At 44.1% G+C, this 21,599-nt stretch overlaps 1 protein-coding gene across 1 annotated transcript in view; it reads left to right on the top strand.

Moving 5' to 3' along the window:
- The window catches only part of LOC139558022 (neural cell adhesion molecule L1-like), a 107,826-nt gene that overhangs the window by 80,381 nt on the left and 5,846 nt on the right, over window positions 1–21,599 (top strand). Inside the window, exons 19-24 of the mRNA XM_071373432.1 lie at window positions 13,368–13,483; window positions 13,825–14,038; window positions 14,126–14,245; window positions 15,001–15,177; window positions 20,612–20,725; window positions 21,047–21,196. Coding sequence (XP_071229533.1) covers window positions 13,368–13,483; window positions 13,825–14,038; window positions 14,126–14,245; window positions 15,001–15,177; window positions 20,612–20,725; window positions 21,047–21,196 — 891 coding nt within the window. The remainder of the gene's footprint in view (window positions 1–13,367; window positions 13,484–13,824; window positions 14,039–14,125; window positions 14,246–15,000; window positions 15,178–20,611; window positions 20,726–21,046; window positions 21,197–21,599) is intronic.

Genomic DNA, 21,599 nt, shown 5'->3' with positions numbered 1-21,599 from the left:
ATTCTGTAATGATCTCTCTCTCTCTCGCTACTGCGTTCTCTCCTCTCTTCTGTAATGATCTCTCTCTCGCTACTGCGTTCTCTCCTCTCATTCTGTAATGATCTCTCTCTCTCTCGCTACTGCGTTCTCTCCTCTCTTTCTGTAATGATCTCTCTCTCTCGCTACTGCGTTCTCTCCTCTCTTCTGTAATGATCTCTCTCTCTTGCTACTGCGTTCTCTCCTCTCTTCTGTAATGATCTCTCTCTCGCTACTGCGTTCTCTCCTCTCTTCTGTAATGATCTCTCTCTCTTGCTACTGCGTTCTCTCCTCTCTTCTGTAATGATCTCTCTCTCGCTACTGCGTTCTCTCCTCTCTTCTGTAATGATCTCTCTCTCGCTACTGCGTTCTCTCCTCTCTTCTGTAATGATCTCTCTCGCTACTGCGTTCTCTCCTCTCTTCTGTAATGATCTCTCTCGCTACTGCGTTCTCTCCTCTCATTCTGTAATGATCTCTCTCTCTCGCTACTGCGTTCTCTCCTCTCTTCTGTAATGATCTCTCTCTCGCGCTACTGCGTTCTCTCCACTCATCTGTAATGATCTCTCTCTCTCGCTACTGCGTTCTCTCCTCTCATTCTGTAATGATCTCTCTCTCTCGCTACTGCGTTCTCTCCTCTCTTCTGTAATGATCTCTCTCTCTCTCGCTACTGCGTTCTCTCCTCTCTTCTGTAATGATCTCTCTCGCGCTACTGCGTTCTCCCCTCTCTTCTGTAATGATCTCTCTCTCTCGCTACTGCGTTCTCTCCTCTCGTTCTGTAATGATCTCTCTCTCTCTCGCTACTGCGTTCTCTCCTCTCATTCTGTAATGATCTCTCTCTCTCGCTACTGCGTTCTCTCCTCTCTTCTGTAATGATCTCTCTCTCTCGCTACTGCGTTCTCTCCTCTCTTCTGTAATGATCTCTCTCTCTCGCTACTGCGTTCTCCCCTATCTTCTGTAATGATCTCTCTCGCTACTGCATTCTCTCCTCTCTTCTGTAATGATCTCTCTCTCGCTACTGCGTTCTCCCCTATCTTCTGTAATGATCTCTCTCGCTACTGCATTCTCTCCTCTCTTCTGTAATGATCTCTCTCTCGCTACTGCGTTCTCTCCTCTCTTCTGTAATGATCTCTCTCTCGCTACTGCGTTCTCTCCTCTCTTTCTGTAATGATCTCTCTCTCTCTCTACTGCGTTCTCCCCTCTCTTCTGTAATGATCTCTCTCTCTCGCTACTGCATTCTCTCCTCTCTTCTGTAATGATCTCTCTCTCTCTCTCTCGCTACTGCATTCTCTCCTCTCTTCTGTAATGATCTCTCTCTCGCTACTGCGTTCTCTCCTCTCTTCTGTAATGATCTCTCTCTCGCTACTGCGTTCTCTCCTCTCATTCTGTAATGATCTCTCTCTCGCTACTGCGTTCTCTCCTCTCTTTCTGTAATGATCTCTCTCTCTCGCTACTGCGTTCTCTCCTCTCATTCTGTAATGATCTCTCTCTCTCTCGCTACTGCGTTCTCTCCTCTCTTCTGTAATGATCTCTCTCTCGCTACTGCGTTCTCTCCTCTCATTCTGTAATGATCTCTCTCTCTCTCGCTACTGCGTTCTCTCCTCTCTTTCTGTAATGATCTCTCTCTCTCGCTACTGCGTTCTCTCCTCTCTTCTGTAATGATCTCTCTCTCTTGCTACTGCGTTCTCTCCTCTCTTCTGTAATGATCTCTCTCTCGCTACTGCGTTCTCTCCTCTCTTCTGTAATGATCTCTCTCTCTTGCTACTGCGTTCTCTCCTCTCTTCTGTAATGATCTCTCTCTCGCTACTGCGTTCTCTCCTCTCTTCTGTAATGATCTCTCTCTCGCTACTGCGTTCTCTCCTCTCTTCTGTAATGATCTCTCTCTCGCTACTGCATTCTCTCCTCTCTTCTGTAATGATCTCTCTCTCGCTACTGCGTTCTCTCCTCTCTTTCTGTAATGATCTCTCTCTCGCTACTGCGTTCTCTCCTCTCTTCTGTAATGATCTCTCTCTCGCTACTGCGTTCTCTCCTCTCTTCTGTAATGATCTCTCTCTCTTGCTACTGCGTTCTCTCCTCTCTTTCTGTAATGATCTCTCTCTCTCGCTACTGCGCTCTCTCCTCTCTTCTGTAATGATCTCTCTCTCGCTACTGCGTTCTCTCCTCTCTTTCTGTAATGATCTCTCTCTCTCGCTACTGCGTTCTCTCCTCTCTTCTGTAATGATCTCTCTCGCTACTGCGTTCTCTCCTCTCTTCTGTAATGATCTCTCTCGCTACTGCGTTCTCTCCTCTCATTCTGTAATGATCTCTCTCTCTCGCTACTGCGTTCTCTCCTCTCTTCTGTAATGATCTCTCTCTCGCGCTACTGCGTTCTCTCCACTCATCTGTAATGATCTCTCTCTCTCGCTACTGCGTTCTCTCCTCTCATTCTGTAATGATCTCTCTCTCTCGCTACTGCGTTCTCTCCTCTCTTCTGTAATGATCTCTCTCTCTCGCTACTGCGTTCTCTCCTCTCTTCTGTAATGATCTCTCTCGCGCTACTGCGTTCTCCCCTCTCTTCTGTAATGATCTCTCTCTCTCGCTACTGCGTTCTCTCCTCTCGTTCTGTAATGATCTCTCTCTCTCTCGCTACTGCGTTCTCTCCTCTCATTCTGTAATGATCTCTCTCTCTCGCTACTGCGTTCTCTCCTCTCTTCTGTAATGATCTCTCTCTCTCGCTACTGCGTTCTCTCCTCTCTTCTGTAATGATCTCTCTCTCTCGCTACTGCGTTCTCCCCTATCTTCTGTAATGATCTCTCTCGCTACTGCATTCTCTCCTCTCTTCTGTAATGATCTCTCTCTCGCTACTGCGTTCTCCCCTATCTTCTGTAATGATCTCTCTCGCTACTGCATTCTCTCCTCTCTTCTGTAATGATCTCTCTCTCGCTACTGCGTTCTCTCCTCTCTTCTGTAATGATCTCTCTCTCGCTACTGCGTTCTCTCCTCTCTTTCTGTAATGATCTCTCTCTCTCTCTACTGCGTTCTCCCCTCTCTTCTGTAATGATCTCTCTCTCTCGCTACTGCATTCTCTCCTCTCTTCTGTAATGATCTCTCTCTCTCTCTCTCGCTACTGCATTCTCTCCTCTCTTCTGTAATGATCTCTCTCTCGCTACTGCGTTCTCTCCTCTCTTCTGTAATGATCTCTCTCTCGCTACTGCGTTCTCTCCTCTCATTCTGTAATGATCTCTCTCTCGCTACTGCGTTCTCTCCTCTCTTTCTGTAATGATCTCTCTCTCTCGCTACTGCGTTCTCTCCTCTCATTCTGTAATGATCTCTCTCTCTCTCGCTACTGCGTTCTCTCCTCTCTTCTGTAATGATCTCTCTCTCGCTACTGCGTTCTCTCCTCTCATTCTGTAATGATCTCTCTCTCTCTCGCTACTGCGTTCTCTCCTCTCTTTCTGTAATGATCTCTCTCTCTCGCTACTGCGTTCTCTCCTCTCTTCTGTAATGATCTCTCTCTCTTGCTACTGCGTTCTCTCCTCTCTTCTGTAATGATCTCTCTCTCGCTACTGCGTTCTCTCCTCTCTTCTGTAATGATCTCTCTCTCTTGCTACTGCGTTCTCTCCTCTCTTCTGTAATGATCTCTCTCTCGCTACTGCGTTCTCTCCTCTCTTCTGTAATGATCTCTCTCTCGCTACTGCGTTCTCTCCTCTCTTCTGTAATGATCTCTCTCTCGCTACTGCATTCTCTCCTCTCTTCTGTAATGATCTCTCTCTCGCTACTGCGTTCTCTCCTCTCTTTCTGTAATGATCTCTCTCTCGCTACTGCGTTCTCTCCTCTCTTCTGTAATGATCTCTCTCTCGCTACTGCGTTCTCTCCTCTCTTCTGTAATGATCTCTCTCTCTTGCTACTGCGTTCTCTCCTCTCTTTCTGTAATGATCTCTCTCTCTCGCTACTGCGCTCTCTCCTCTCTTCTGTAATGATCTCTCTCTCGCTACTGCGTTCTCTCCTCTCTTTCTGTAATGATCTCTCTCTCTCGCTACTGCGCTCTCTCCTCTTTTTCTGTAATTTTAATGTAATTTTATTTCACCTTTATTTAACCAGGTAGGCTAGTTAAGAACATGTTCTCATTTACAACTGCGACCTGGCCAAGATAAAGCAAAGCAGTGCGACACAAACAACAACACAGAGTTATACATGGAATAACAAACATACAGTCAATAATACAATAGAAAAAGTCTATATACAGTGTGTGCAAATGAGGTAAGATAAGGGAGGTAAGGCAATGAATAGGCCATAGTAGCTAAATAATTACAATATAGCAATTAAACACGGGAGTGGTAATTGTGCAGAAGATGAGTGTGCAAGTAGAGATACTGGGATGCAAAGGAGCAAAATAAATAACAGTATGGGGATGAAGTAGTTGGATGGGCTATTTACAGATGGGCTATGTACAGGTGCAGTGATCTGTGAGCTGCTCTGACAGCTGGTGCTTAAAGCTACTGAGGGTGCTGCTATGAGTCTCCAGCTTCAGTGATTTTTGCAGTTCGTTCCAATCATTGGCAGCAGAGAACTGGAAGGAAAGGCGGCCGAAAGAGGAATTGGCTTTGGGGCTGACCAGTGAAATATACCTGCTGGAGCGCGTGCTACGTGTGGGTGCTGCTATGGTGACCAATGAGCTGAGATAAGGCGGGGCTTTACCTAGCAAAGACTTATAGATGAACCTGGAGCCAGTGGGTTTGGCTACCTGTAATGATCTCTCTCTCGCTACTGCGTTCTCTCCTCTCTTCTGTAATGATCTCTCTCGCTACTGCATTCTCTCCTCTCTTCTGTAATGATCTCTCTCTCGCTACTGCGTTCTCCCCTATCTTCTGTAATGATCTCTCTCGCTACTGCATTCTCTCCTCTCTTCTGTAATGATCTCTCTCTCGCTACTGCGTTCTCTCCTCTCTTCTGTAATGATCTCTCTCTCGCTACTGCGTTCTCTCCTCTCTTTCTGTAATGATCTCTCTCTCTCTCTACTGCGTTCTCCCCTCTCTTCTGTAATGATCTCTCTCTCTCGCTACTGCATTCTCTCCTCTCTTCTGTAATGATCTCTCTCTCTCTCTCTCGCTACTGCATTCTCTCCTCTCTTCTGTAATGATCTCTCTCTCGCTACTGCGTTCTCTCCTCTCTTCTGTAATGATCTCTCTCTCGCTACTGCGTTCTCTCCTCTCTTCTGTAATGATCTCTCTCTCGCTACTGCGTTCTCTCCTCTCTTCTGTAATGATCTCTCTCTCGCTACTGCGTTCTCTCCTCTCTTTCTGTAATGATCTCTCTCTCTCGCTACTGCGTTCTCTCCTCTCATTCTGTAATGATCTCTCTCTCTCTCGCTACTGCGTTCTCTCCTCTCTTCTGTAATGATCTCTCTCTCGCTACTGCGTTCTCTCCTCTCTTCTGTAATGATCTCTCTCTCTCGCTACTGCATTCTCTCCTCTCTTCTGTAATGATCTCTCTCTCGCTACTGCATTCTCTCCTCTCTTCTGTAATGATCTCTCTCTCTCTCTCTCGCTACTGCATTCTCTACTCTCTTCTGTAATGATCTCTCTCTCGCTACTGCGTTCTCTCCTCTCTTCTGTAATGATCTCTCTCTCGCTACTGCATTCTCTCCTCTCTTCTGTAATGATCTCTCTCTCGCTACTGCGTTCTCTCCTCTCTTCTGTAATGATCTCTCTCTCGCTACTGCGTTCTCTCCTCTCTTCTGTAATGATCTCTCTCTCGCTACTGCGTTCTCTCCTCTCTTCTGTAATGATCTCTCTCTCGCTACTGCGTTCTCTCCTCTCATTCTGTAATGATCTCTCTCTCTCTCGCTACTGCGTTCTCTCCTCTCTTTCTGTAATGATCTCTCTCTCTCGCTACTGCGTTCTCTCCTCTCATTCTGTAATGATCTCTCTCTCTCTCGCTACTGCGTTCTCTCCTCTCTTCTGTAATGATCTCTCTCTCGCTACTGCGTTCTCTCCTCTCATTCTGTAATGATCTCTCTCTCTCTCGCTACTGCGTTCTCTCCTCTCTTTCTGTAATGATCTCTCTCTCTCGCTACTGCGTTCTCTCCTCTCTTCTGTAATGATCTCTCTCTCTTGCTACTGCGTTCTCTCCTCTCTTCTGTAATGATCTCTCTCTCGCTACTGCGTTCTCTCCTCTCTTCTGTAATGATCTCTCTCTCGCTACTGCGTTCTCTCCTCTCTTCTGTAATGATCTCTCTCTCGCTACTGCATTCTCTCCTCTCTTCTGTAATGATCTCTCTCTCGCTACTGCGTTCTCTCCTCTCTTTCTGTAATGATCTCTCTCTCGCTACTGCGTTCTCTCCTCTCTTCTGTAATGATCTCTCTCTCTTGCTACTGCGTTCTCTCCTCTCTTTCTGTAATGATCTCTCTCTCTCGCTACTGCGCTCTCTCCTCTCTTCTGTAATGATCTCTCTCTCGCTACTGCGTTCTCTCCTCTCTTTCTGTAATGATCTCTCTCTCTCGCTACTGCGCTCTCTCCTCTCTTTCTGTAATTTTAATGTAATTTTATTTCACCTTTATTTAACCAGGTAGGCTAGTTAAGAACATGTTCTCATTTACAACTGCGACCTGGCCAAGATAAAGCAAAGCAGTGCGACACAAACAACAACACAGAGTTATACATGGAATAACAAACATACAGTCAATAATACAATAGAAAAAGTCTATATACAGTGTGTGCAAATGAGGTAAGATAAGGGAGGTAAGGCAATGAATAGGCCATAGTAGCTAAATAATTACAATATAGCAATTAAACACGGGAGTGGTAATTGTGCAGAAGATGAGTGTGCAAGTAGAGATACTGGGATGCAAAGGAGCAAAATAAATAACAGTATGGGGATGAAGTAGTTGGATGGGCTATTTACAGATGGGCTATGTACAGGTGCAGTGATCTGTGAGCTGCTCTGACAGCTGGTGCTTAAAGCTACTGAGGGTGCTGCTATGAGTCTCCAGCTTCAGTGATTTTTGCAGTTCGTTCCAATCATTGGCAGCAGAGAACTGGAAGGAAAGGCGGCCGAAAGAGGAATTGGCTTTGGGGCTGACCAGTGAAATATACCTGCTGGAGCGCGTGCTACGGGTGGGTGCTGCTATGGTGACCAATGAGCTGAGATAAGGCGGGGCTTTACCTAGCAAAGACTTATAGATGAACCTGGAGCCAGTGGGTTTGGCTACCTGTAATGATCTCTCTCTCTCGCTACTGCGTTCTCTCCTCTCTTCTGTAATGATCTCTCTCTCGCTACTGCGTTCTCTCCTCTCTTCTGTAATGATCTCTCTCTCGCTACTGCGTTCTCTCCTCTCTTCTGTAATGATCTCTCTCTCGCTACTGCGTTCTCTCCTCTCTTCTGTAATGATCTCTCTCTCTCTCGCTACTGCGTTCTCTCCTCTCTTCTGTAATGATCTCTCTCTCTCGCTACTGCGTTCTCTCCTCTCTTCTGTAATGATCTCTCTCTCTCGCTACTGCGTTCTCTCCTCTCTTCTGTAATGATCTCTCTCTCTCGCTACTGCGTTCTCTCCTCTCTTCTGTAATGATCTCTCTCGCGCTACTGCGTTCTCTCCTCTCTTCTGTAATGATCTCTCTCTCTCTCGCTACTGCATTCTCTCCACTCTTCTGTAATGATCTCTGTCTCGCTGTTGCGTTCTCTCCTCTCGTTCTGTAATGATCTCTCTCTCGCTACTGCGTTCTCTCCTCTCTTCTGTAATGATCTCTCGCTACTGCATTCTCTCCTCTCTTCTGTAATGATCTCTCTCTCTCGCTACTGCGTTCTCTCCTCTCTTCTGTAATGATCTCTCTCTCTCACTACTGCGTTCTCTCTCTTCTGTAATGATCTCTCTCTCGCTACTGCGTTCTCTCCTCTCTTCTGTAATGATCTCTCTCTCGCTAATGCGTTCTCTCCTCTCTTCTGTAATGATCTCTCTCTCTTGCTACTGCGTTCTCTCCTCTCATTTTGTAATGATCTCTCTCTCTCGCTACTGCGTTCTCTCCTCTCATTCTGTAATGATCTCTCTCTCTCTCTCTCGCTACTGCGTTCTCTCCTCTCATTCTGTAATGATCTCTCTCTCTCTCTCTCGCTACTGCGTTCTCTCCTCTCTTCTGTAATGATCTCTCTCGCTACTGTGTTCTCTCCTCTCTTCTGTAATGATCTCTCTCTCGCTACTGCGTTCTCTCCTCTCTTCTGTAATGATCTCTCTCTCTCTCGCTACTGTGTTCTCTCCTCTCTTCTGTAATGATCTCTCTCTCTCGCTACTGCGTTCTCTCCTCTCTTCTGTAATGATCTCTCTCTCTCGCTACTGCGTTCTCTCCTCTCTTCTGTAATGATCTCTCTCTCTCTCGCTACTGCGTTCTCTCCTCTCTTCTGTAATGATCTCTCTCTCTCGCTACTGCGTTCTCTCCTCTCTTCTGTAATGATCTCTCTCTCTCTCTCGCTACTGCGTTCTCTCCACTCTTCTGTAATGATCTCTCTCTCGCTACTGCGTTCTCTCCTCTCTTCTGTAATGATCTCTCTCTCTTGCTACTGCGTTCTCTCCTCTCATTCTGTAATGATTTCTCTCTCTCGCTACTGCGTTCTCTCCTCTCGTTCTGTAATGATCTCTCTCTCGCTACTGCGTTCTCTCCTCTCTTCTGTAATGATCTCTCGCTACTGCATTCTCTCCTCTCTTCTGTAATGATCTCTCTCTCTCGCTACTGCGTTCTCTCCTCTCTTCTGTAATGATCTCTCTCTCTCACTACTGCGTTCTCTCTCTTCTGTAATGATCTCTCTCTCGCTACTGCGTTCTCTCCTCTCTTCTGTAATGATGTCTCTCTCGCTAATGCGTTCTCTCCTCTCTTCTGTAATGATCTCTCTCTCTTGCTACTGCGTTCTCTCCTCTCATTTTGTAATGATCTCTCTCTCTCGCTACTGCGTTCTCTCCTCTCATTCTGTAATGATCTCTCTCTCTCTCTCTCGCTACTGCGTTCTCTCCTCTCATTCTGTAATGATCTCTCTCTCTCTCTCTCGCTACTGCGTTCTCTCCTCTCTTCTGTAACGATCTCTCTCGCTACTGTGTTCTCTCCTCTCTTCTGTAATGATCTCTCTCTCGCTACTGCGTTCTCTCCTCTCTTCTGTAATGATCTCTCTCTCGCTACTGTGTTCTCTCCTCTCTTCTGTAATGATCTCTCTCTCTCGCTACTGCATTCTCTCCTCTCTTCTGTAATGATCTCTCTCTCTCGCTACTGCGTTCTCTCCACTCTTCTGTAATGATCTCTCTCTCGCTACTGCGTTCTCTCCTCTCTTCTGTAATGATCTCTCTCTCGCTACTGCGTTCTCTCCTCTCTTCTGTAATGATCTTTCGCTACTGTGTTCTCTCCTCTCTTCTGTAATGATCTCTCTCTCTCTCTCGCTACTGCGTTCTCTCCTCTCTTCTGTAATGATCTCTCTCTCTCGCTACTGCGTTCTCTCCTCTCTTCTGTAATGATCTCTCTCTCGCTACTGCGTTCTCTCCTCTCTTCTGTAATGATCTCTCTCTCGCTACTGCGTTCTCTCCTCTCTTCTGTAATGATCTCTCTCTCGCTACTGCGTTCTCTCCTCTCATTCTGTAATGATCTCTCTCTCTCGCTACTGCGTTCTCTCCTCTCGTTCTGTAATGATCTCTCTCTCTCGCTACTGCGTTCTCTCCTCTCTTCTGTAATGATCTCTCGCTACTGCATTCTCTCCTCTCTTCTGTAATGATCTCTCTCTCTCGCTACTGCGTTCTCTCCTCTCTTCTGTAATGATCTCTCTCTCGCTACTGCGTTCTCTCCTCTCTTCTGTAATGATCTCTCTCTCGCTACTGTGTTCTCTCCTCTCTTCTGTAATGATCTCTCTCTCTCGCTACTGCGTTCTCTCCTCTCTTCTGTAATGATCTTTCTCTCGCTACTGCGTTCTCTCCTCTCTTCTGTAATGATCTCTCTCTCTCGCTACTGCGTTCTCTCCTCTCTTCTGTAATGATCTCTCTCTCGCTACTGCGTTCTCTCCTCTCTTCTGTAATGATCTCTCTCTCTCGCTACTGCGTTCTCTCCTCTCTTCTGTAATGATCTCTCTCTCGCTACTGCGTTCTCTCCTCTCTTCTGTAATGATCTTTCTCTCGCTACTGCGTTCTCTCCTCTCTTCTGTAATGATCTCTCTCTCTCGCTACTGCGTTCTCTCCTCTCTTCTGTAATGATCTTTCTCTCGCTACTGCGTTCTCTCCTCTCTTCTGTAATGATCTCTCTCTCTCTCGCTACTGCGTTCTCTCCTCTCTTCTGTAATGATCTCTCTCTCTCGCTACTGCGTTCTCTCCTCTCTTCTGTAATGATCTCTCTCTCGTTACTGCGTTCTCTCCTCTCTTCTGTAATGATCTCTCTCTCGCTACTGCGTTCTCTCCTCTCTTCTGTAATGATCTCTCTCTCTCTCTCGCTACTGCGTTCTTTCCTCTCTTCTGTAATGATCTTTCTCTCGCTACTGCATTCTCTCCTCTCTTCTGTAATGATCTTTCTCTCGCTACTGCGTTCTCTCTCATTCTGTAATGATCTCTCTCTCTCGCTACTGCGTTCTCTCTCTTCTGTAATGATCTCTCTCTCTCGCTACTGCGTTCTCTCCTCTCATTCTGTAATGATCTCTCTCTCGCTACTGCGTTCTCTCTCTTCTGTAATGATCTCTCTCTCTCGCTACTGCGTTCTCTCCTCTCATTCTGTAATGAGCTCTCTCTCTCTCACTACTGCGTTCTCTCTCTTCTGTAATGATCTCTCTCTCTCGCTACTGCGTTCTCTCCTCTCATTCTGTAATGATCTCTCTCTCTCGCTACTGCGTTCTCTCCTCTCATTCTGTAATGATCTCTCTCTCTCTCGCTACTGCGTTCTCTCCTCTCATTCTGTAATGATCTCTCTCTCTCGCTACTGCGTTCTCTCTCTTTTGTAATGATCTCTCTTTCTCTCGCTACTGCGTTCTCTCTCATTCTGTAATGATCTCTCTCTCTCGCTACTGCGTTCTCTCTCTTCTGTAATGATCTCTCTCTCTCGCTACTGCGTTCTCTCCTCTCATTCTGTAATGATCTCTCTCTCGCTACTGCGTTCTCTCTCTTCTGTAATGATCTCTCTCTCTCGCTACTGCGTTCTCTCCTCTCATTCTGTAATGATCTCTCTCTCTCTCGCTACTGCGTTCTCTCCTCTCATTCTGTAATGATCTCTCTCTCTCGCTACTGCGTTCTCTCCTCTCTTCTGTAATGATCTCTCTCTCGCTACTGTGTTCTCTCCTCTCTTCTGTAATGATCTCTCTCTCTTGCTACTGCGTTCTCTCCTCTCTTCTGTAATGATCTCTCTCTCTCGCTACTGCGTTCTCTCCTCTCTTCTGTAATGATCTCTCTCTCGCTACTGCGTTCTCTCCTCTCTTCTGTAATGATCTCTCTCTCTCTCTACTGCGTTCTCTCCTCTCTTCTGTAATGATCTCTCTCTCTCGCTACTGCGTTCTCTCCTCTCATTCTGTAATGATCTCTCTCTCGCTACTGCGTTCTCTCCTCTCTTCTGTAATGATCTCTCTCTCTCTCTACTGCGTTCTCTCCTCTCTTCTGTAATGATCTCTCTCTCTCTACTGCGTTCTCTCCTCTCTTCTGTAATGATCTCTCTCTCGCTACTGCGTTCTCTCCTCTCTTCTGTAATGATCTCTCTCTCTCTCTACTGCGTTCTCTCCTCTCTTCTGTAATGATCTCTCTCTCTCGCTACTGCGTTCTCTCCTCTGTAATGATCTCTCTCTCTCTCGCTACTGCGTTCTCTCCTCTCATTCTGTAATGATCTCTCTCTCTCTCGCTACTGCGTTCTCTCCTCTCATTCTGTAATGATCTCTCTCTCTCGCTACTGCGTTCTCTCCTCTCTTCTGTAATGATCTCTCTCTCGCTACTGTGTTCTCTCCTCTCTTCTGTAATGATCTCTCTCTCTTGCTACTGCGTTCTCTCCTCTCTTCTGTAATGATCTCTCTCTCTCGCTACTGCGTTCTCTCCTCTCTTCTGTAATGATCTCTCTCTCGCTACTGCGTTCTCTCCTCTCTTCTGTAATGATCTCTCTCTCTCTCTCTACTGCGTTCTCTCCTCTCTTCTGTAATGATCTCTCTCTCTCGCTACTGCGTTCTCTCCTCTCTTCTGTAATGATCTCTCTCTCTCGCTACTGCGTTCTCTCCTCTCATTCTGTAATGATCTCTCTCTCGCTACTGCGTTCTCTCCTCTCTTCTGTAATGATCTCTCTCTCTCTCTACTGCGTTCTCTCCTCTCTTCTGTAATGATCTCTCTCTCTCGCTACTGCGTTCTCTCCTCTCATTCTGTAATGATCTCTCTCTCTTGCTACTGCGTTCTCTCCTCTCTTCTGTAATGATCTCTCTCTCTCGCTACTGCGTTCTCTCCTCTCTTCTGTAATGATCTCTCTCTCTCTCTCTCTCTCAATTCAATTCAAGGGGCTTTATTGACATGGGAAACATGTTAACATTGCCAAAGCAAGTGAACTAGATACAAAAGTGAAATAAACAATAAAATGAACAGTAAACATTACACTCACAGAAGTTCCAAAAGAATAAAGACATTACAAATGTCATATTATGTATATATACTGTGATAACGTGCGTCTCGGTGAGAGGTGTAGGAGTCAGGCGCAGGAGAGCAGGGATTACTGAGAAGCGTGTTTAATATAATAATTAATTATACATAGTCCACCAATACAAAATTGGCACAGATCTGTCTATATAAGGTCCCACAGATCACAGTGCCTAAATAGTGAAAACAAAACAGAAACACGTGCCAAACGCACGGAGGAACAAACTCAGTTCCGAAAATAAACTGCACGTGCGTAATAACGAGAACAAGAAACATCAACAATAAACGAGCGCAAAATACCCACAAGCTTAATCCCGCACGAAATAAGGCAGGTAACAGGTGCCCTATATACACACAGAAATAAACGCAATTGAAACCAGGTGTGAAAAGGAACACAGACAAAACAACCAGAAAAGGAAAAAGGGATCGGTGGCGGCTAGTAAACCGGCGACGCCGAGGGCCGCCCGAACAGGGAGAGGAGTTACCTTCGGTAGAAGTCGTGACATATACAGAGGTGTCTAACTCTCCCCTGAACACTCTCTCTGTTTCTGTCTCTCTCTCTCTCTCTTTCTCTCCCTCACTCTCATTCCTGCTGTTCTCATTCTCTCCCCGTATTCTCCCTCTAATGATGACCAATTAGTCTATTGTGTTCACCGGTAAACAATACACTAATAAACACTCAAGTGATTATGATGCTGAGCAAGATAATGATTGTATGTTTCTCTCCCCTCTCTGCATCTCTCTCTCTCTCTCCCCCCTTTCCTACAGTCCCCCTGGAGGCTCCTAAGAATGTGGGTATGGTGCTGCTCAACAGTTCAGCCATCAGGGTAACATGGGAACCAGTGAACGAAAAGACTGTCAGAGGACACCTGCTGGGATATAAGGTCTGTGGCACTGAAATAACTACTACAAGAGAGATACAATGACTGTCAAGATCTATGCAATGTGAATAACTCATGAATAACTCATGACCTCATGAATAGTCTAATTTCCTGTGTCCCCTTTACACCTTCCCCCCTCTGTGTGTCATATCAACATCATAACCATGACGTTATGGCCACATAGAGCTTTATAACATCTTCCCTCCCAGATCCACCTGCTGAGGTTTGGCTCCAGGGGCCACCACCGGGGCTGCATACATTACACATCATAAACATGACCTTACAGCTACATAGAGCATTATTACAGCGTATAACCTTCCTCCTCTGCCCTCTCTCCTCACCAGATCCACCTGACGAGGTTTGGCTCCAGGGGCCGTGGTAGCCGTAGGGCTAGAGAGCCAGAGACCAGTGTTGAGGTGGAGACAGGGCCCAAAGAGGAGAAGAGGGTCCTGGGGGGACTCAGACCCTACTCTCACTACGCCCTCACCGTCACTGTGTTCAACAGCAAGGGAGAGGGGCCCCCCTCCAAGACCCTGTCCTTTGAAACTGACGAGGGAGGTGAGAGAAAGGGAAAAGCGGGGGGGGGGGACAGTATACACTGCAGTGGAAGGATACTCTAATCAAGTGTGCCTGTGTCCCTGTCAGCTCCTGCCCCCCCCATGTCCTTACTCCTGGACAGTCATGCAGGCACAGAGATGACCCTACACTGGACACCTCCTGCCCAACCCAACGGGGTTCTCAAAGGATACCTGCTGCAGTACCAGAGTGGTTACCTTACTACACCTCTCCCCCTTAACTGGCTATCTTTAATTAGACGAGGGTAGTCTAGTAATCTAGTGATGTGTCCTTGAGCAAGGCACTTAATCCTAATTACTCCTTTAAATGACTAAAATGTAAATATGTGTGTTCAACTGACTGTCAAAGCAAGTCTACACGTCTTGTGTCTGTTTCTCTGTCTTGTAAAAGACAACAGTGCTACTTATTATCATGTGGTGTCACTGATCTATCTCTGTTGTTTCTGTGACATATTGTTGATGTATTACCAGTCACTTCTAGAGATGGCTAGTGAATAATATATCAATCATATTCCACCAATCCATCAGGACAAACCTACATAACGTTATAGACCATCCCTCAAATTCTGTCAGAGACAAACCTATAAAACGTTATAGACCATCCCTCAAATTCTGTCAGAGACAAACCTATAAAACGTTATAGACCATTCCTCAAATTCTGTCAGAGACAAACCTATAAAACGTTATAGACCATCCCTCAAATTCTGTCAGAGACAAACCTATAAAACGTTATAGACCATTCCTCAAATTCTGTCAGAGAAAAACGTTATTGACTGTTCTGGTCGACCTTTCCTCTCTATTCCCCTATAGTTGTGAAGAGTGACGACAGCCCGATGCAGGTGGAGACCATAGATGACCACACTGATAGACAGACACACGCACACACACAAATAAACACACACACACACACACCCTAACATAACCATTCCTGTCTGTCCTCTGTAGTCGTAAAGAGTGGCGACAGCCCGATGCAGGTGGAGACGATAGACGATCACAAGGTCACTCACCTGACCCTGAAGCAGCTGGACCCTCACAGCCGCTACCGCTTCTACCTGAGGGGGCGCACCTCGGCCGGGGACGGAGAGCCTATCACCAGGGAGGGCGCCACCACACTGGACGGAGGTAGTACTGCAGGAGGATTATTTATATTAACACACCGAGAGGGTTAACACTAACAGGCTGATTGATTGATTCATTGATTGGTCAATTTATTGATTAATTGATCGGTTGATTGATTGAGAGCCCCTCACCAGGCAGGGCGCCACCACACTGGACGGAGGCAGTACTGCAGGAGGATTAGAATTAGAAAAACGTTTTTGTCCACACAATGTGGAAATTTGTCTCCCGGTTTCATACACATAAAAACCGACATTAAAACATACTGTTTACTGGTGGATTTACCACGCTGTGGTTACATTGTGGAGTATTAGTGCATAAGTAATATTACTGAGAGGGTTAACACTAACAGGATACGAAGGGTGAAAGAGATTCTAACGAAAATGACACAAAATTGAAATAAACATGTTCCACCATAATTCCTCTTGGATCACTAAGATTAGAATCTGTATAGATCTATTTCATAATTATTGTTATGTTTATTGATGAAATATTATGCATTCTACTACAATTTCCACAACTAGCAATGTCAAATTCTCATTTACCGCAACAGTTTCTGAAGTCCAAAAAAGTATATATATTTTTTAACATTGCTTACATAATGAAAAGGCCTGAGGTAAACATACAATGAAAACACATTTATTTCTTATTTAACTATAAACTTTTATTTTGTCATTTATCTCATTAATGCAACACATAACCTTTTCTGAATCTTGTTTATTGTCAACACGACTTGTGTTATTTTTATATACACATATTCGGATAAAGAACAAAAGGCCCACCATCTGATTCAGCCAAAATGACTAAAGTAGACATTTTATTTTTCCTAATATTTCCTAAATATTGGTGCTTATGGCAATAATAAACAGGTTTTGGAGATGAGAATGTATGTTTCGGTAATGAGTGTTGCAAAATTTGCTATTGAAGAACTGTACTGAGCTCTACTAGAGATTCATTACCCAATACATCATCAAACTGTCATCTGTTAATCCCAAAATTTGACTTGCTTAATACTGAAATCACCGATCTTAATAAAATGGACTAAAATACCCCTAATTTGAATTATAAGTACTGTAATCAGGGGTGAAAGTGGAATTAATTTCTTTGCACACATTTTTTAGACTACAGAAATGACAGGGTAGCCTATTTTGCTGACACTGACAAGCAGATGTTGTCTGGTCCATATAATCGGCCTACGAAAAGGGGAGACACATACAGTATGACGTCCATCTAACCTGGAGGAGGAAATGATTGTCCAAAAACAAACAAACGTGGCATATTCCAGGCGGTGTCAGAGGAAGGCCCCAAAAATTGTCAAAGACTCCAGTCACCAAAGTCATAGACTGTTCTCTCTGCTACCACATGGCGAGTGGTACCGGAGTGCCAAGTCTAGGTCCAAGAGGCTTCTTAACAGCTTCTACCCCCAAGCCATAAGACTGCTGAACAATTAATCAAATGGCCACCCGGAGTATTTGCATTGGCCACCCCATTGTTTTTACACTGCTGCTACTCGCTGTTTATTATCTATGCATAGTCACTTTACCCCTACCTACATGTACAAATTACCTTGACTAACCTGTACCCCCGCACATTGACTCAGTACCAGTATCCCCTGTATAGTGCCTCGTTATATACTTAATAAAAAATAAAAAACATTTACTTTATTTAGTAAATCTTTTCTTAACTCTATTTTCTTAACTGCATTGTTGGTTCAGGGCTTGTAAGTAAGCATTTCACGGTAAGGTCTACTACACCTGTTATATTCAGTGCATGTGACAACTACAATTTTATTTAATTTTATTTGAAGACAGTTAATATACACACTCACCGGGGATATGGCCGATGTAAGATAGGCTATTGATGGCTCATTTAAATTACGAATTTTGATAACTAAAAGACAGATTGGAGTCTTTTCATTGTCAACTCTTTACAGCAATAGCCATTTGCTCTCCAAACTGTTTTTCCGCGATTGTATTTTTAAATATTGAGATATGCCTGGCTGGGTCTTTCTGCTTTTCACTGACAGTTTAATTTAATTTACTTTAGGGAAGCTTAGCTTCTCCTAACCTTATGGACACGCTGCCTACAGTATGCCTTTTAATGTGGCCTTATGGACACGCTGCCTACAGTATGCCTTTTAATGTGGCCTTATGGACACGCTGCCTACAGTATGCCTTTTAATGTGGCCTTATGGACACGCTGCCTACAGTATGCCTTTTAATGTGGCCTTATGGACACGCTGCCTACAGTATGCCTTTTAATGTGGCCTTATGGACACGCTGCCTACAGTATGCCTTTTAATGTGGCCTTATGGACACGCTGCCTACAGTATGCCTTTTAATGTGGTTTAAACACAACCAGTCATGATGTTTTCATCCGATTGTCAATAACTTAACAAAGGTTGTAGGCTACACACGCACTTTCGTTCACGTGCACTGTGCACACGCAATTTGATGAATGGAAACAGACATAACTTATCCTACCTGTAGCCACTAGTGTTTTTTTTGGGGGGGGGGGCAGTGCCCCCGTGACAACAATTTTGGACCCCCTAAATGTGGAGTATGAAATAATTTTTACATAACAAATTTTTGCTATCGTTCTTTTTATACATTCGTTATTAGACAGACAATGCAAATAAATTGTTGAATGATAATGGACATGGTCTTTTGCCTGCTAATGCCTGCAATGCAGTGAAGAAAACGATATGACAACAATAACGTCTAATGTAACTGGCCCCTCTAACAGTACAACTGGCCCCAGCTTGGCCCCCCCAGTTGAAATGGTCTAGAAACGCCACTGCCTGTAGCGTAATGAAATTATGTGATTGTCATGAGACCTACACTTGTAGCCTGAATTGATGGATCCACTGTTGTCCACACGCACCTCGGTCTCCGCCACACATCTCTGCCTTGTCCGGGAGCGTCTCTACAGAAGGCTAAGAGTTTCAATCCATAAATCTCGGCCACTCATCCCCGCCTTAACAAAGTGTAGGGTTCTTCTCAAACCACAACGCAATTTGAAGCGTATACCACCCAGCTTCCAGTCAATTCGCAAATTGTTCATGTTAATTAAATAATGGTGTGTTAGCCTATATTTGTTAATGCATGTTTTATTAATTGTGATAGGCTCACGTTTTACCGGTATGGCGTACCCCCAAATCAAAATCAAATCAAATTGATTTATATAAACCCTTCTTACATCAGATGATATATCAAAGTGCTGTACAGAAACCCAGCCTAAAACCACAAACAGCAAGCAATGCAGGTGTAGAAGCACGGTGGCTAGGAAAAACTCCCTAGAAAGGCCAAAACCTAGGAAGAAACCTAGAGAGGAACCAGGCTATGAGGGGTGGCCAGTCCTCTTCTGGCTGTGCCAGGTGGAGATTATAACAGAACATGGCCAAGATGTTCAAATGTTCATAAATGACCAGCATGGTCAAATAATAGTAATCACAGTGAACAGGTCAGGGTTCCATAGCCGCAGGCTATGGAACAGTTGAAACTGGAGCAGCAGCACGGCCAGGTGGACTGGGGACAACAAGGAGTCATCATGCCAGGTAGTCCTGAGGCATGGTCCTAGGGCTCAGGTCCTTCGAGAGAAAGAGAGAATTAGAGAGAGCCTACTTAAATACACACAGGACACCGGATAAGACAGGAGAAATACTCCAGATATAACAGACTGACCCTAGCCCCCCGACACATAAACTACTGCAGCATAAATACTGAGACGGGAGGGGTCAGGAGACACTGTGGCCCCATCCGATGATACCCCCAGACAGGGCCTAACAGGCTATTTATTTTAACCTGACTGTAATTACGCGCAAGTATTTTCAAAAGTGGATTTAAGTATAAAAAAGTGACTATATAAAAAAAAGGCCTTTACAGGTAATATTGGTGTAATAATGACATGGATATGTGTGGTTCCAAGGTATTTTAGATGCATTTCAAAATTGAATGGGATCCTAAGGAGAAATTACATAACATGATATGCCTATAAAGTATTTAAATATGTGGGATATGGACCAAAAACTGTCTTGGGATATCAGACGACAGTATAGGTAAGCGCTAAAACAGGTACACCTGTCAAAATGGGTTATCTTCTCCTTTAAAAGTGGCAGGGTTGCTCTTTGCTGAAACACAAACTCCATATTGTGGCTTCAAGTAAATTAAATGTGTACTTCTTGACAACCCCTACTTAATCAAATAACTGATGTTTTACAAAAAAGCTATACAATAGGTGTAAGCAGTGGGCCTTGTGAATAATTAAAGTTACCAGCACAGCACATCCATTGACTTTACATTATAATGAGCTTATTATCATGACCTAAATTAAGGTTCTCATGACCGAAACAGACCGAAAAATGATGCGGAAATTAGAAACCTAAAAATGATGCGGAAATTAGAAATGTGTGTTTTGGTAATGAGAGGCCCTTCGCACAATCTGCAAGTAATAGGAGACAGCCATTATGAGTCAGCAAACAATTGACCACATCACTAAAGCCCATTCATGCCTCCATGTTGGTGAGGTAATAATTCTCTAAGTGTTGACCACATCACTAAAAGCCCATTCATGCCTCCATGTTGGTAAGGTAATAATTCTCTAAGTGTTTACCACATCACTAAAGCCCATTCATGCCTCCATGTTGGTAAGGTAATAATTCTCTAAGTGTTTACCACATCACTAAAGCCCATTCATGCCTCCATGTTGGTAAGGTAATAATTCTCTAAGTGTTGACCACATCACTAAAGCCCATTCATGCCTCCATGTTGGTAAGGTAATAATTCTCTAAGTGTTTACCACATCACTAAAGCCCATTTATGCCTCCATGTTGGTAAGGTAATAATTCTCTACGTTTTTCTCAATTTGAGCTTTTTAGTAATTTCGTCAATGAGAAGGTCTAGTGTCGTAAAGGGCTTGTTTGAGAATATGATCCTCATTCTGAAGGCATATAGGTGAATAAATTAAATTAACTTGTGCTCATCTAAGGACTACTCCTCGAGATGATGTATCATGGGTGAATAAAACTTTGATTGGAATTTTTACAGCAACTTGAAAAAGTGTTATGTAATGAGAAACACACAGACACTGTGTTTTTATGTAATAAATATTATAGTTTAATGTAAACTTCCACTAGTATACCATTTGTATGATTTGTGGACAAACAAGAGCAACATATTTTGTGTTTTATTCAGTTAAGTTTGGTTTTTCTAAAGTAAAATTGTATTGGTAATGAGAATTTGGGGTGAAATCTGTACAAAATTCTGGCAAAAATGTCAAATGCATTTCAAATAAAACACTGCACCATAAACTAGGTATCTTAGTCTTTAGAATGATAGTTGATTGTTGCAGATGCATCATGGTTTTCTAACTCAATTTGCTACTGCCATGGTTACAACTGGTTCGATGAGAATCACCCTAACCCCTTCTCAACCCATTCCAGCTCCTCCGTCCAACATCAGCTTGTCTGTAGGCGAGAAGTCTGTTAACCTGAGCTGGGTGCCAGGACAGAGACAGAGGAGTGTGGGCTTCCAGGTCCAGTACCTCAACAAGCAAGGTACGTATGAGCTTTGTGTGTGCATGTGGCCGTGCGTGTGTCACTGCAGAGACACAGGAGTGTTGGCTTCCAGGTCCAGTACCTCAACAAGAACATACACTACCAGCTGACCAACAGTATGCATGTGGAAACACCAAACACATTTGTAACTGACTGTAAACGTGAAATTGAAACAAAGTCGCTCTGGAGGAGACTGACATATTTTTTAAATAAAAATTTATAAATATAACTTCACTCCCCTGCCTGTAAGAACAAGAAGGAAAAATATATATTTTGTCTATTTCTATGTCTAAACAAATAAAGTGGTTATTTTGTCTTCAGACGGTGGGAAGTGGAAGCAGTCTGAGAAGCTGAACTCGTCTGCATCATTCTACCAGCTGAAAGGCCTGACCCCGGGGTCACAGTACCGCCTCAGATTCATCTTCAGCAACAACACCTTCTGGGAGACTGAGATCACCACAAAGGGAGCAGGTACATACCGGAGGCAGTAATATATATATATATATATATATATATATATATATATATATATTCTGGGAGACTGAGATCACCACAAAGGGAGCAGGTACATACCGGAGGCAGTAATATATATATATATATACAGTGGGGAGAACAAGTATTTGATACACTGCCGATTTTGCAGATTTTCCTACTTAAAAAGCATGTAGAGGTCTGTAATTTTTATCATAGGTACACTTCAACTGTGAGAGACGGAATCTAAAACAAAAATCTCGAAAATCACATTGTATGATTTTTAAGTAATTAATTAGCATTTTATTGCATGACATAAGTATTTGATACATCAGAAAAGCAGAACTTAATATTTGGTACAGAATCCTTTGTTTGCAATTACAGAGATCATACGTTTCCTGTA

The sequence above is a fragment of the Salvelinus alpinus genome, chromosome 28 (assembly GCF_045679555.1).
Source record: "Salvelinus alpinus chromosome 28, SLU_Salpinus.1, whole genome shotgun sequence".
Taxonomy (NCBI): Eukaryota; Metazoa; Chordata; class Actinopteri; order Salmoniformes; family Salmonidae; genus Salvelinus; species Salvelinus alpinus.
This window is presented reverse-complemented; position numbering and strand designations above follow the sequence as displayed.